The 15,701-nt window shown below is 36.5% G+C and overlaps 1 protein-coding gene across 1 annotated transcript; it reads left to right on the top strand.

Moving 5' to 3' along the window:
* Window positions 1-2,810: 2,810 nt before the first annotated feature.
* LOC127093727 (uncharacterized) lies at window positions 2,811-3,638 on the top strand. Its single transcript, XM_051032636.1, has 2 exons — window positions 2,811-3,030; window positions 3,094-3,638. The coding sequence occupies exons 1-2, from the start codon at window positions 2,811-2,813 to the stop codon at window positions 3,636-3,638; spliced, it is 765 nt and encodes a 254-aa protein (XP_050888593.1).
* The last annotated feature ends 12,063 nt before the right edge of the window (window positions 3,639-15,701 follow it).

Below are 15,701 nucleotides of genomic sequence, written 5' to 3'. Positions count from 1 at the left end.
TCAGAGGGGAGTGTTAGAAGTTGTACACTGCAGCACTCAGAAGCAGTTGGCAGATGTTCTGACGAAAGCTATCAAGACTGATCAATTTCTCAGATTAAGGGATGGAATTGGTGTTACAAGTTTTGATGGAATATGAATTAAGGGATGGTATTAGATTTAATTATTAGATTTAATTCATATTTAAGTTTGTTAGATATTAGATTTAAATATTAGATTTGATTCATATTTAAGTTTGTTAGATATTAGATTTAAATATTAGATTTGATTCATATTTAAGTTTGTTAGAGGCTTATAAATAGGGTGTCAATCATTGTAACTTTTAATCCTTTTTGTAGCCATCATTCTCTGAATAAGAATATTTCCATTCATCATATATTCTACCTTTGCACCAACAATTATGAAGTTAGAGGATACACCTGTTGGGTGAGAATATGGAAACAAATATGTTCATAGGGGGTTGAATAAACCTATCCCCAAAAAGACAGTCTTAAAAACATTTTAGGTTCATAGATTTTAAGAAACGCGAAAGCAAAACACAACACTAAGAAAGCTTGGAAGAATCTCAATGAATTATATCAACTGAATTATTATAAGATATCACTAAGGACTTGATTACTTCTAATGCAAGTGAATTACAAGAAACCAAAATCGCTTTAAAACAAGTGATTTAAAACACTTTACATAGATGTTCATTCAAGACATAATTGAACTTATGATGATCCAGTAAGATTGATGCATCGCATGCCTAAGCCTACACATTAAATTCCTATCAACATGGTAGAACCTAAATGAAATACAAATGATGTAATAATGCACTAACGTAATAGCAATATTAATGGATGCTGGAGAATTAAAGAGGTAAGGGAAGAGAGAAAAGATATATATATATATATATATATATATATATATATATATATATATATATATATATATATATATATATATATATATATATATATATATATATATATATATATATATATATATATATATAGTGGGTCTACATTCACCCTCGCCTTACCTACTCCATTCTTCAATGGTGTTAAATAACCATTGGAAAATAATCACGGTCTTCCATTATTTTGATATATTTGATACAAGCATTTTGATTATAATGAAATATCACACGATAATTCCCTATGTTGATACATATACTCAAACTGCTAACTAACACAAGATCCGCAAAGATCTTGATCCAATAACCTTGCTATCCACAATAATTTGGCCCCAAGTCTTCGTATGTGGAAATTCACCTGATCCCACCGATTTCTTGTCTGAGATATTGTCATAGATAAGCATTGATTGTAAAACTTCCAACTTTGTCTATGACCGGTCTTTCTACAATCTCACAAAAGTTGGACAACTTTCAACTCCTCCTTACGAACAATTTGTACTAGACTTATCCAAATTCTTATATGGAGTATAATGAAACTCCCTTCTTGATAGATATCAATAATATCCAAACTGCATTCAATAAATGTCACATGCACCTATTACAAACAACAAACTTCACACAAAAACATTAGATACTCTAATGTACCACTAGTCTCCCTCAAATACTCAATCTTTACGGATGAAGGTCCACAATAATGGATAAATACTAAGGATGAAGATGATGAACAATGACAAAGGAATCTAACAAAACACTTTAATTCACAAGGTGTTAATCAAGGAATTATATGTAGGTGAATGAAGAACACACGCACACACACAAGGTTCTCTCAAATTTATAGATAAAATGGGTCTTGGTTCTTGTTGGATATCATGAGTTTTATCAACCATGAATCACTACAAGATTGATCAACTCACTCTCTCTAACTTCCCTCAAACAACAACTAATTACACAAGAACAAGGTGTAACAAAAATAAGTGAATTTGACATTGATTAACACTCAAGAAGTTGTTCTAGAAAATAAGATAAATATAGAAGATGCTTGGAATAGATACACTAGAGAAGAGAAGACAATTTTAAATTTTTTCCCTATGGATTTCACCCACATAGTTTCATATTTATTGTCTTTGGATCAAATAAACAACTATTTAAATCTAAGATGGAAAATTGGATTTGTGAAGCTATGATTCAAATCCAGAAGAAATCATGATTCAAGTCATAATGTATTGTGACTTGAGTCATGTTAAATTCATGATTCAAGTCAATTCAAACAAATCCAAATCCTAGCTTCATGGAGCGTTGTGATTTGAATCAAGATTGCAACATGATTCGAGTCACACGAGTTTGTGATTCAAGTCAAGTTTATTTTGTGATTCGAATCAAATCAGCCAGAGGCAAATCCCAATTTAAAAAAAGGCCACGATTTACGTCACACTTACCACTTGATTTGAATCAAATGAATTAACATCTTAATCTAAGAGTTCTAACTTGTGATTCAAGCCACACCTGATGAAATGATAAAACAACAATCTACTAGGCTAAAAAAGGAACACTACCGTAGATCAACACACTAATTTTATTGAGTAATGAAGGGTCTTAATGGTACAATACTAAATAGCTGAAGTAGATACAATACAACTAAAATGTGAATGAAATACAAACACGCGAATGTAGGAGCGATAAGAAAATTATAAATAAGTGAATAAATGATATCATATACACTCAAATTGACAAAAACATCAAAGCAAAGAAACGATGCCATACGATAATGTAACTGCACTTTACCCTTGACCAATTCATTGATAAAAATTCAGCCTTCATAAGAACCAAGAAATAGATCTCGAATGAACTAAATCATAAGCTACCCGATTACATTAAACCACCTTACCTGATTCAGAAGAAGAAAGCCAAGAAAGAGATGAAAGTGAGCCAGTTTAAAAAGTTTATGGAGATGTTGAACAAAATACAGGTCAACATTACATTTTGTGAAGCTCTTGAACAAATGCATGTTTATGCTAAATTCATGAAAGAGATCTTATCGGGAAAGCAAAATTTGAAGCATAATGAAAACATTGCTTTGGCGGAAGAGTGCAATGTTATCATTCAGAGAAAGCTTCCACCCAAACTCACTGATCCAAGTAGGTTTACTATTCCTTGTTCTATTGGTTAACTAACTATTAGTCATGCTTTATTTGTTTTAGGAGCTAACATCAATCTGATGCTGCTATCTATGACAAGGAAGCTAAATTATGGCGAACCAAAACCAACTGAAAAGACCTTGACACTAGCAGATCATTTTATCGCATACCCTTATGAAGTTCTTAAAGATATCCTTGTTAGGGTCGATGGGTTATTGTTTCTAGCTGATTTCATAATTCTTGACATGCCTGAAGATTCCGAGACACCATTATTGTTTGGAAGACCATTCCTGGAAAATGGTAAAGCTTTTATTGATGTTGAATTGGGTGAGTTAACATTGTGGTTTAATAAGGAAAAACTTGTCATCAATGTGTTTGAAGCAATGAACAACCAAAAAGAAAACCCCCAGTGTTACCAGATAAACATAATGAAAGAAATATCTAAAGGGCATCATGGAAAGAAGCTGGTAAGAAAAGAATTTCAAGTTCTACAGAAGGTCTTATTGTATAAATCTTGCTTGAAATGGTTAATTGGTAAGTGGAAATCTAGATGGTCTGGTCCCTTTATTGTGAATAAAGTGTTTGCAAATGGTGCAATAGAAGTATAAGATCTTGGAGATTTACACATTTTTACTGTAAATGTCCAAAGGTTAAAGATCTATTCAGGAGGTGAATTAGTATCAAATAAGGTGTATTTGATGCTCACGTAGCATTAAATAAAAGAGTCAAGCTAATAAGCTTCAAAAAGCACTTCATGAGAGACAACCCATCAAAATGTGAGTTTTCAATTTTAGTTCTATTTCAGTTTTTATTTTATTTCCCTTTTGTACTATGATCTAAGGAGAAGATGTAGCTAGCTCTAAAAAATTATCTTCCCTTTGTACTTATTTTTGCTTTGAATTAATGAATTTGTTTGCTACTATTGTTTGTTTCAGTTTTGATTCGCTGCCTTACCAATGTCAGTATGAAAAATAAAAAAGCAGAGTCACTAGAAAAATAATGAACAAAAGTGATCAACATTGAAAAGCAGAGTCACTATAAAAAAGCAGAGTCACTATAAAAAAGCAGAGTCACTAGAAAAATAATGAAAAAAAGCAGAGTGACATTTGATGAAGAAAATGGAAGCCAACTACTTGTACTAAATCTTCAGATACCTAAACTAGTAAGATTTAAGCCAAATAATCCAATTGCTCACTTTTCTTTCTTATGAGAGTATATGTATATTAGTTATTTTCTAGAATTTACATTGTTTATACTTAATCTATTATTTTGATGAAAACACACTGAGACAATTGTTTGTGAAACTTATGAGCCTTTTAAGCCAAGTTGAATTAAAATGATTATATCATTTTCTAACCACTTTGAGCCTTATCCATTCTTTCTATGACTTAGCATGTTATATAACTATTCGAATTGAAATATTAAATCTTTCCACCCTCTTTGGAGTTAGAAAGAAAAGTTTATTTTCCTTCTCTAATACAAAAGAATAAGTTTGACGTTGATCTTGGAAGTTAGTAACATTTAATTTTGGTATTGGGGTACTAGAGAAACTGGTCAAAAGAAAGAAAAAGAAAAAGAAAATCAAGATGTTAACAATTGAAGGAGAATTGCGGTCCAAAACGCAGCGGAAATTAAAATTTTCTCCTTTAGAGATCCTTACGAATGGTCATGATCAGTGATAGAATATTTACCTCTTGTGACGATTGAAACCTTTGGTGAAGATCTCTTGTGACGATCAAAAAACCTTTGATGCAGATCCACGGAGCGATCACGAACGTTGAACGATGACAACGTCTCTACTCAGTCCACACGAACGGATTCCTTCAATCTCAGTGCTAGCTGGTACGAGTGAAGGCTTTGAGTGAGAGAGAGAGAGAGAGAGAAAACGAAAATAATGCAACCGCCATGAATGCTTCTGCACAAGGGTTCTATTTATAGAACCACTTGTGTGGGCTTCAAGCTAAAAAGCCCACTTAAGTGTATTTTGGCCCATATCTTATAATATGCCCAAAATCACTTAAGCCCATGGTACCTTACCATATTTCGTATTCTACTCAAGTACACCGTATCTTACGATGTTCTATAATTCACTTAAGGGCACCGTACCTTACGGTATTCCTTAGTTACTCTATCTTTCATCAATCCGTCCTTTGTGTGTGACCCTGTAGGTTTTCGCGACGTTGGCAATTATATTAAATCACGCATTTAATATAATAAACAGTGAGCGGTATCTAGCAACACATCACTGCTACCCAAGACATGAAAATGTCATGTGATCTGACAAAACCTTCTGTGATAATACTTATGTGTATAATTACCCTTTTGCCCTTATGTCTATATTGAACACAAGGCATATACCGTGTCATCCTTGTCCAGTTCAATATTGGGCCCATAGACATTTATCCTGTTATGCAGGATGGGCAAATTCCATCTAGGTCACTCATGTCCCTCAGCATGCTTCGTGGAGTACCCATCAACTGTCTTTATGGTTATCCAGTTACGGACAACGTTGGATCAGAAATAAAGCACTCGACTCCACATCTAGGATCCATAGTGGTTTCAGGTCGAAGAGTGGAATACACTATTATCACCATGAGAATAACTTATGACACTTTGCATAACTTTCTATATAGTATTCTCATAGCGGGTCAATCCGGTATAAATATTACTCCTAATATTCATACCTATGTTTAAGACTTGATAACTCTTTATCCATGATCCATGAGATGTGATCATCAGTCTACAAACATAATAGTCCTAATGCTTTAATGTTATCCCACTTCACACTAAAGCTCGACTACGGATACTTTAAGAATAGTTTCCTTATGTTTAATGTGTTCTCATGATTAAGTCACACTTAATACATTAAACGGACTATCTATTCCAGGGACTTTATTAATCAACCATAATAAAGAAAATGCCTTTTACTATTAATAAATAATTCGATACAAGTACCAAAAAGTATTGGCCTCTAGGGCTTACACCAACAACAATGACTTCAATTTTTTTTGTGTGAAAAATAAAATGAAAATGAAAATGGCCAACAAATTAAATTCTCTAGTACTGATTGACCAGAAAAGAATGATATGAAAGGAAGCACATGACATAAGGAAAACTAGGTACCTAACTCCAAAGCTTTGAACCTACTATCCTAAAATGTCTTACCCTAACATAAGTCATGTTACAACTGTTAAAACACCTTAAAAGTGTGTGTTCAAATATAACTTTGATTGATTTTTATAGAAATTTTATAAACTTATTATTATATGCTTCAGTATGTTGATTGTGTGATTACCTTGTCAAATTAAATGAATAAAGGTGAGATGAGAGACAGTTTGAGTACTTGTATGTTTGGAATAACTTTTCTGAGCTAATTGGATTGAAGCAGGAAGCAAACACGTTGATCAAAAGAAGAAAGATGGTGTTCATTGGTAAGTGTAAGCATTATGATTCTGATGAAATATTCAGTGTGCAAATATGTTACTTGAGGACAAGCAACATAGTAAATTTGGAGTTGTGCTGACACTCAGTTATTACGTAATATTTGCAAGAAATTTAGGACAAATCACTACTATAAATAATACATTTTATGATAAAACTTTCACCTCGAACATTAAAAAATCGAGGGAATATGTCCTGAGAGCGTCATGTTTTTATTCACTTCCCGATTAGAGTTAATGTTGCAACCAACAAGGCTTATGGTGAACATGTTGAAGATTTTATGGGTTACATTTCATTACAAGGTAGAAGTAAAGTGGGTATTTTATTTGATAGTTGGCACGACGTTGACAATGATTTAAAGGACAATTTATGGACCAATATTATGGTATTTATAATGAATTTTATGATTTGTTTTACAAGTATGTATGATCATTTAATTTTTTGTTTAATACTAATAACAACTCTATTGTGTAAACATATGAAGTGTTTAATGTTAGTTCAGATGATAGTAAGGTGAAAAGAAAGTGCTTACATATACTGGTGAGTATTGAAGGGCTTTAAGACACAACTCGCCCATGCTTATATTACTCATCCAACAACTAAAAGTAAAGAAAAGCCTTCATACGTGATATATTCATTTATTGATCCGGATGTTTGGGAGGAATTCGTAAAGTCTTGCATCACTCCTGACTTCTTGGCTAAGAGAAAAAAGGAAAGCTTAATAGATATTGAAATGCCTATCCACGTAGACTGTCTCATGGAGGATATGACAAACTTGAAAAGAAGATGATTGGAGAAAAAAGAAAACAAAGGGAAGAAGAGTTGGGTGATTCTGTAAGCCTTGTTCATACTCCATCTCCACCATCACACCGTGAGAAATGGAAGAGGGCACGTCAAAGAAAAGACAGCGAGTTCACATCAGAGGCTACATGTGAAGTGGTTGAAAAGTTTGTAAGTAGATTCTTTTTTCAGATTAATCATATCTTTGAAAGGGGATGATTGGCTAGATGTTACCATATTACAGATCAATATTACGTACTTCCAAAGTCTACTGTTAAAGAATTTTTGAACGGGGGTGAATGGTTAGATGTTACCATATTATAATTGTAGTGCTCGTAAGTATAATTTTTACGTTGATCATTTTTTTAATATTCATACGTTCTCGTACTTAAACAATAAACATTCGACTCTTGCAGATACTTGCATGAGATGCGTGTTGAAAGGGATTTAAGAAAGTAATTTTTTTCATAGATCCAAATAACATTAGTCCTCATGGTGGTACGGTAGCAAACAATATCAAGGTTTACTTAAAAGATAAGTTGTTAGAAAAGAACAAAGAATGTTATTTGACCTCGTTTTACCAAGCGTACGTATAAATTAATTGTGTTTTTATTCATAAATCAATTTTATACATATTATTAATTATTCTGAATGTTTATACAGTAATCATTAACAACTAATTATTATATGCTCGAGGCAAAGTATTGTACTTATGCTTTACTCTATACACAACCCCCTCAATGAAGTTATGTTAAACGCTTTGTGTGGGTAAGTGGTATTAGTTTTTATTTAAATTTGACCTTTAGTTTTGAAAAAATTTATGCATGTTTAATTTTTATCAACATGTGTAGAGCGATGGAGGGATACAATGCAGTCAAACATGATTTAATTGGTAAAAAGCCAAGGATCCTTTCACCAAAAGTAAGTATTCCTTGTGCTTTTTGATATTCTTTTATTTATGTGTATTAATTAGTAACTATACGAACATTATTCATAATTGAAAAGACAACCCAATGACTATGCTTGTGGATACTTGTCATACCCCAAAATTTCCCCTCCCCATTTTCATTTTTCATTTAATCCCTCACTTGGGAATCATCTAGACATTCATATGCATCATTCATCCATTAAATTGATCAATGTGGGTTCAAAGCTCTTGGCTTGCAATATAGGGTTTGTGTGTGGATAAAAACTCAAAAGTATGACATTAGTTATTCATATGATCATAGGGGATGTGAAACCCTAATTGCTTGGTATTTGAAGCATGAATCCAATAAGATCTCATCATGGTACTCATCAGGGCTCTCTAAAGCTAGCAGAAATATACCCGAACGCATCGCACGCTCGAACATACAACAGAGTCACCATTGAACTTTATTTATCCCTAAAGGGAAGGGAAAACATCGATAAAACACGGGGGAAAGAGATATATTGGGTAAGGAAGTCGGTTATGCAAGGGGAAGGTATTAGCACCCCAAACATCCATGGTACTCTATGGGAACCGTTTTGGTTGTTCTCGCTCGAATAGGTATGATATCTAAGATTACTCGCAAAAGAATGGGAAAAGGAAAGGAAATAGATAAAGTGCTCGGTGAGGATTAGGGACCTCATGCCTATGTATCCTCATAGTGCAATGAGGAATTCAGAGCTCCGTAATTCAAAGAACTAAAGGCGGGAGGTGAAAAGAAGTGTGATAAAGGTATGGTCTGAACCAAAGAATAGTGTTTTGAGCTCTAACAGGGGTGAAAAGATGAACCCAAGAGTAAGGTGGCTATTCTCAATACGCGGGTTAGTAGGATCGCCGCTATAGGGTAAAGCCAAAAAAGACGAAGAAATAGGTGTTTGGGCATAATCCCAAACATCTCTTGGTTCACAAGGTGACGCAAGAAGGAGCACAAAGGGGTACTATATTTGGCTCAAAGATAATTGGTATATCACATGGAGTGAAAGAAGATAGAATAATGAATGTATCATGGAGATGAACGGAATGAAGTGACCGAAGTCACAAAAGTGAATGTTCGATGATAAGTGACTGAAGAAGTATTGCTTGAAATCGAAAGGTGAAGTCTATTAGAATCCAAAAGAGAAATGGAATTCATACCATAGAGGGAAAAAGCTTTAACCAATACGTGGACTAGTAGGTCGCCACTATAGGTTGTTTAGCCAAAAAAGAAGGAATTAAGTGTTTGAGGTTGTAGCCCAAACAACTCTAGGTAGAAAGGCGGGCTACATTAGGTGTCCTAATGTCGCGACGCGAAAAACAACCGGCGGAGGAAAATACAGAGCCGCCACCGACGCTATTCATCCTATGACGGAAAGGGAGCGCAGGACTAACCTAAGAAGGGGAAAGGAACGGTCTTACGACCAGAGATTACAAGGTACGAGAGTCGGTTACGCAAGGGGAAGGTGTTAGCACCCCTCACGTCCGCCGTACTCAACGGGATCCACGCTCAAAAGATAGCTCAAAGGAAAGGAAAGGTTGCTGCTAATAAACTGCTCAAAGAAACTGCACAAACTGGAACAATAAACAGGTGGGGGAGAGAAAGAAGACGGGGGAAGTGGACTCGACAGGATGTTGCATCCTGGGCCTACGTAGTTTGTCAAAAACAAACATCAGAGTCAACGTAGTTCGGGAAAAGGGGACATGCTCGCTAGGACATCGCATCCTATGCCTACGTATCTTCTCTATCCAGAGGAGAATCAGAGCACTCGTAGCTCGGCTAATGCACGCCGAAACCAGACACCAAAAAGGGACGCTGAGACGTCAAAAGAAACACCCACAAGGAAACAGAATGCCAATACATGGACTTACACCCGACTCCCAACAATAACAACCAGGAAACATAATGCCAATACATGGACTTACACCCGACTCCCAACAATAACAAAAAGGAAACAGAATGCCAATACATGGACTTACACCCGACTCCTAACAATAACAAACGCTAACCAGCGAACACCAAAGAAAAAGGTTATTAGGACGAACCCCAACAAAGTAACCAACTATCCAGAATAAATTCCCGATATGTACAACCAGTCACCACAAATGAACCCCATAGATGAATCCCAAGTGAGTGACAATCATCACAAATGAACCCCGAAGATGAACCCCAAATGAATAACAATCATCACAAATGAACCCCAAGATGAACCCCAAATGAATAACACTCATCACAAATGAACCCCAAGATGAACCCCAATATGAATAACAATCATCACAAATAAACCCCGAAGATGAACCCCAAATGAATAACAATCATCACAAATGAACCCTGAGAAGAACCCCAAATGAATAACACTCATCACAAATGAACCCCGAGATGAACCCCAAATGAATAACACTCATCACAAATGAACCCCGAAGATGAACCCCAAACGGATAACAGGTAACCAAAGTGAACCCCAACCTAGTGAACCCCGACTAATAACAGAAGAAATCCCCCAAGGTATGAACATGCAACACACACACGCGCTGAACAAATGGGTACTCACACCCAACTCCAACAAATGCCGGAAACAAAGGCACGACATGGTAAACACAGGTTGAGAATAAGGGTGAACACACGCGAAAACAAAGAAAAAGGTGAACACACACAAAACCAAAACAACAAAAAAAAGGTGCCCGGAGAGATTATCCTCAACCTTCTGCCTACGTATCTCATCTGGTATGAGAATCAGGGCGACGTAATTCCTCTTACTAGGGGTAAAACACTCTCCTAACCAGAGACCGGGGAAACAACAAACTAATAGGGAGACTAAGGCTCGAGCCTAATAGTTGTCATGCAATTAATATCCCTAAGTTGAGGTCTCTAACAAGTGAACAAGTAAACAAGCATCACACACTATATCCATACAAGAGTCTCAAACAATGGGTGGGCTTTATTCAAGAGGGGTCATATCAACCTCGACAAACAAGCCAAACTGTAAGGGGTAATCTGTAGCTCTTAACCACTGACATTGAACGTCAGGGTGAGCAGATCAAAATGGTAATGAGGATGAGACTTCATAGCTCTTAACCCTGGCCAGGGTGAGCTCATGACACAGATAGTGTGGGGATCCAGAAAGTGGGATCCTTTTCCACTTGACAGACTCTGGACAAAGATCTGGGGCACATGTTCAGAAGCATCAACACGTAGTGCGAGCATAAAGAACGACACACTGAATAACGGGGGATTGGCTACTAATCCCTTTTATCCGTCAATTGCCTCTATTCTTGGAGGTCTTGTCAAATATAACACATGCCTCTTCTTGGAGGTCTTTGGGCACAATTTTAAACAAACACAAACAGAGCCTCTGAAGGAGGACTTGCCAGCAAAATGCCTGTCAAAAAGGTGACAGAACTCCATACTACATGAAGTAAGAAGCTAACTACCTGAGTGGTGTATCAACCACAATCCAATGCTCAAGCAAGAGCTAAAGCAAGCAAGCAACTAAGGTACCTGTACAAAGGCTAAACAGTTAGTACTTCAGTCATAAAACCAGAAGACAAGCAGTGAAACCCTCTAACAGTTACACAAATCAATGCATAAGTGCCCTAGCACTCAAATGAGCTCATGAGCTCACCACATCAATTAAAACCCTACAAAACAAAAATAAGTCAGAACTCAATGCATCTCACAAGGTGAGAACAACCCAATCATCAATGATGAATATCCAAACCTGAAACAAGTGACAAAGTTAGTTTATGTATATCCAATCAAACACAACAAAGCATAAACAAACAATGGCATGAGATGAGTTGAATCACAAATCAGGGATTAAACCAATGCAAAAGAGGCAAAGGCTCACACCACAAAGAAGACCCCAAACCAAGTCAAAGAAAGGACCAAGAGCAAACCCCAAAATTGGGTCAAAACCCTAGTATAAAGACAAGACTCAAAACCTAACCAAATGACCAAACCAGGACCCCTCTTTTTGCACATTACACATTCAAACACTCCCTCCAATGTCCTCAAAAGGACCAGCATCAAATCAATGATCAAGTGCCTCAACTTGCCTATGCCATGTAATGACCAAAAATATGCACAAAATGAACTTCCAACTTAGAAAATTCATATCAAATCAGAAATGCATGCAATGACTTTGGGATTTTTTGTATAAGTTCTTGATGCCATGAATGTTCAACATGCAAAAGATTAAGTCCAGAATGCTGCAAATGCTATGTGAACAAAAATGCACCAATTCAATGTCAAAAATGTGACACAAATTGTCACATTTTTCTCTATGTGTCAAAAATGATGATAACATGTGAGAAAAATTCCAAACCAGTGACCAAAAATTCATGTCATGTATGAATGTCATGTATGCAAAAGAGTGGATCAGAATGTTCAAAATTGAGGATTTCACAATACATTGAATGCACTAGATCAATTTGGCACCACATTGCTTCAAAAATTCCCACATAAAAATCCATACATCAAAAATTCTTGAATTCAACACCATAAAAAAGTATACACAAATACAAAACTATGAAAAAAAATTGGGACTCAATTGGACAATTTTTGGATTTTTTATGAATTTTACAAAATGACCAAAGTAAATGAAATGTGAAATAAAAAATGAAGGGAAACAAAATTATTCAAATTAAATCAGGAAAATCATGAGCCACACGATCTGGCGTGCATCTAAGATCCACGGTCCAAGTTTGAACAATGAAACGCACCGTTTCATTAATCCAGTCACACATACAGTCATCAGTCAATGCTCGCGTGGCTTCAGTCAAAGGAACCTCACCCAATCAAACTTCCACGCAGTGAGCCACATGGCGTACACACATCAAACCCTAGCCAACACACAGACGCCGGAGCTCCGCTCCGGTCGTCTTCTCCGATGAGCACACGGTGGCTCCTACGGCGGCGCCACCACAAAAATTTCCAGAAATTCCCCAGACCTATGCCATTCCACTCGTCTTTCAACGTTGATTCCAAATATCCTATTAGTTTCTCCTAATTCTCCCTAGGTTTTGCAAATCGAAGAGAATAAAATTCTAGATCTAAACTTTCAGTCGCCATTAAATCCTTAATTCTCACTCAATCTCAATTCTAAACATATATCCATGACCTACACAACACGATCATCCATCCTATAACCAAAAATCAGCAAAAGGAGAGAGTGAAATTGAAGTCACCTGGAAATGGAGTTCTCTAAAATCACGATCTCACGAGCTCAGCTGCTCCAGATCAACTCCTTTGCACTTCCTTTGAAGCTTTATGCAAAAAGAAACGGTTGAAACCTCTTGAACATGCCTCAATTTCCAAATTCCATCATCATGAGAATGCACATGAACTGCTCGAATTCTTGATGAATTGCACCAAACGAGGGATGATTCTTGATCAGTGTAGCATGAGGATCAAGAATATGCAATGATCTTTGAGAATTGTGTGAAGAAAATGTAAATTCGAAGAGAGAGAGAGTTTTGGAGAGTTTCTTGAATTCTAGATCTGAAAATGGTTGTTATGGCAGTTATGATTAGGGTTTCACTATTTATATTCCTTGCTAATTACATTGATAATCATATTAGCCATGTACTAATCATGATTAGTGAGTTATCAAGCAACTTGCAAAAATGAAAATGGAGCTCTCATGGCCATAATGCACGTGTTTAATCCCATGCTAGGGCCTTAATCCACTCAAGCGCAACCAATGGTCATGATTTGAAGATTGTTTTGCTTACGTCTCAAGCCAAGAATGAATGGTGAAGATTTGCTTCATTTTGAACATGTGTGAAGCAAGGAATATACACGCCTCTTTCATGCATGGAAAGGGCTCATTTTTACTCAAATATGGTCTATGAAGAAAGCTGAAGTGAAGCCTTGCCTTGGTTCTTTATGAATTTTGATTAGTAGCATGATATCATCCTTAGAACAAATGTGAAATAATGTGACTTTTGACCATGATTCCTTGAGGCTTAGCTTGCACAATTGAGCCAAATGATGTCATTTTGAGATGCCTTGAACATGAGAAGCACTTTGCAAAAAGAATGAACCAATTTGAAGCATTATATCAAAAGTTATGCCATTTTGAATTTCCATGCACACTTTGTGATCAAATGACCATAACTCCTCAACCATTCATCATATGGACATGAATTAGGGATTTTTGGAGAGGGGAGACAAAGATCTACAACTTTCATGTTCACCAAAAATCCATTTGAAACTTCTTTGATATTGAAAAGTCAAGTTGAATGTGGACCAAAAACTTGCCAGATTTGGAAACTTTGAATTATAGGTCATTTTCCATTTTTAGTAACTTTTGCCATAACCTTTTAATCTTCAAGATGGATGTTTATAATGATGAATAGACCTCATTTGAACATGATTGAGGTGTCTCAACTCATTTCCCCACCTCATAGCCCTCAGTTGACTGCATAGTTGACTTTTGGTCCTCAGATGACCTTGAAATGTCTTGATGATGATAGAACCATGATGATGGTGATATATCCTTGCAGATAAGATGATGCTCAAGACCTTTGAAGAATCAAGAAACCCTAATTGGAGCCCATACCCTCAGATGGTTGATGATCAATTCATAGAGACCCTCAGGCTTGAATCCTAATTTCCCCATCTTTTGAAAAGACTTTGGAGGATGACCTTCTCATTTCCATGTGAGATGCACAATGCAATGCCTAATGCCCTAAAACATGAAATGCAATGCATAAACTAGTCTCAAGAAGAGGAGGGCAAATTTTGAGGTGTTACAGCTGCCCCTATTCAATCCACTATGAACCTGTCGATATGAACAGCCTCGGCTTTCAGATGATTAGGGTGAAGAGTGGTTGAATACCAAGAACAAACGAACAATTTGCGCTCCACTGGAAATTTTCTTTTTGTTATTATTATTTTTTTTTTGCTTTTCTTGAACCCCAAAAACTTCTTTGATTTTTTTCTTGGACCCCTACACAAACATTTTTCTTTCGCGCGGATGATCCCTGATCACCGCATTTGAACCCCGACAACTTCATGTCACTCCTGCTGCCAAACAATGGACCCCGCTCTCCATTTGAACCCTAGTCGCTTGACGATAACTCTCGATCGTCGTTGTGAACCCCATTCTCCAGAAGACACCCTGCGTCTCCTTTTCTCCATTTGAACCCCGTTCTCCATTTTCTTGTGATAATTCCGTTGGCAATGTCGGAAATAACACCAACCACCACTCTGATGGCGACATACCAGAGGGTACACCTTCTCAAAAGGAAGGTAACATGTGCATTTCTTCCCTTGAAGACACCCATACCGACTTCTGTTGGCCTCGCCAAAGTCTAAGGTGACACATGATCAAAAGACAATCATGAGGACCTCATCCCGGATACAATCTTCGACTCCAATCTCCATCTCCAGTTGAACCCCGTTCTGTAGAAAATGCCTAGCACTTCCTTTTCTCCTGGTGGACCCCAATCTCCGCGCTGATCGTGTAACATTCTCCAATCTTCATTTCCATTTCCGCACGACAGA

This window comes from Lathyrus oleraceus, chromosome 6 (genome assembly GCF_024323335.1).
Source record: "Lathyrus oleraceus cultivar Zhongwan6 chromosome 6, CAAS_Psat_ZW6_1.0, whole genome shotgun sequence".
Taxonomy (NCBI): Eukaryota; Viridiplantae; Streptophyta; class Magnoliopsida; order Fabales; family Fabaceae; genus Lathyrus; species Lathyrus oleraceus.
Note: the sequence above shows the minus strand (reverse complement) of the source record. Positions and strands in the feature narration are given on the sequence as shown.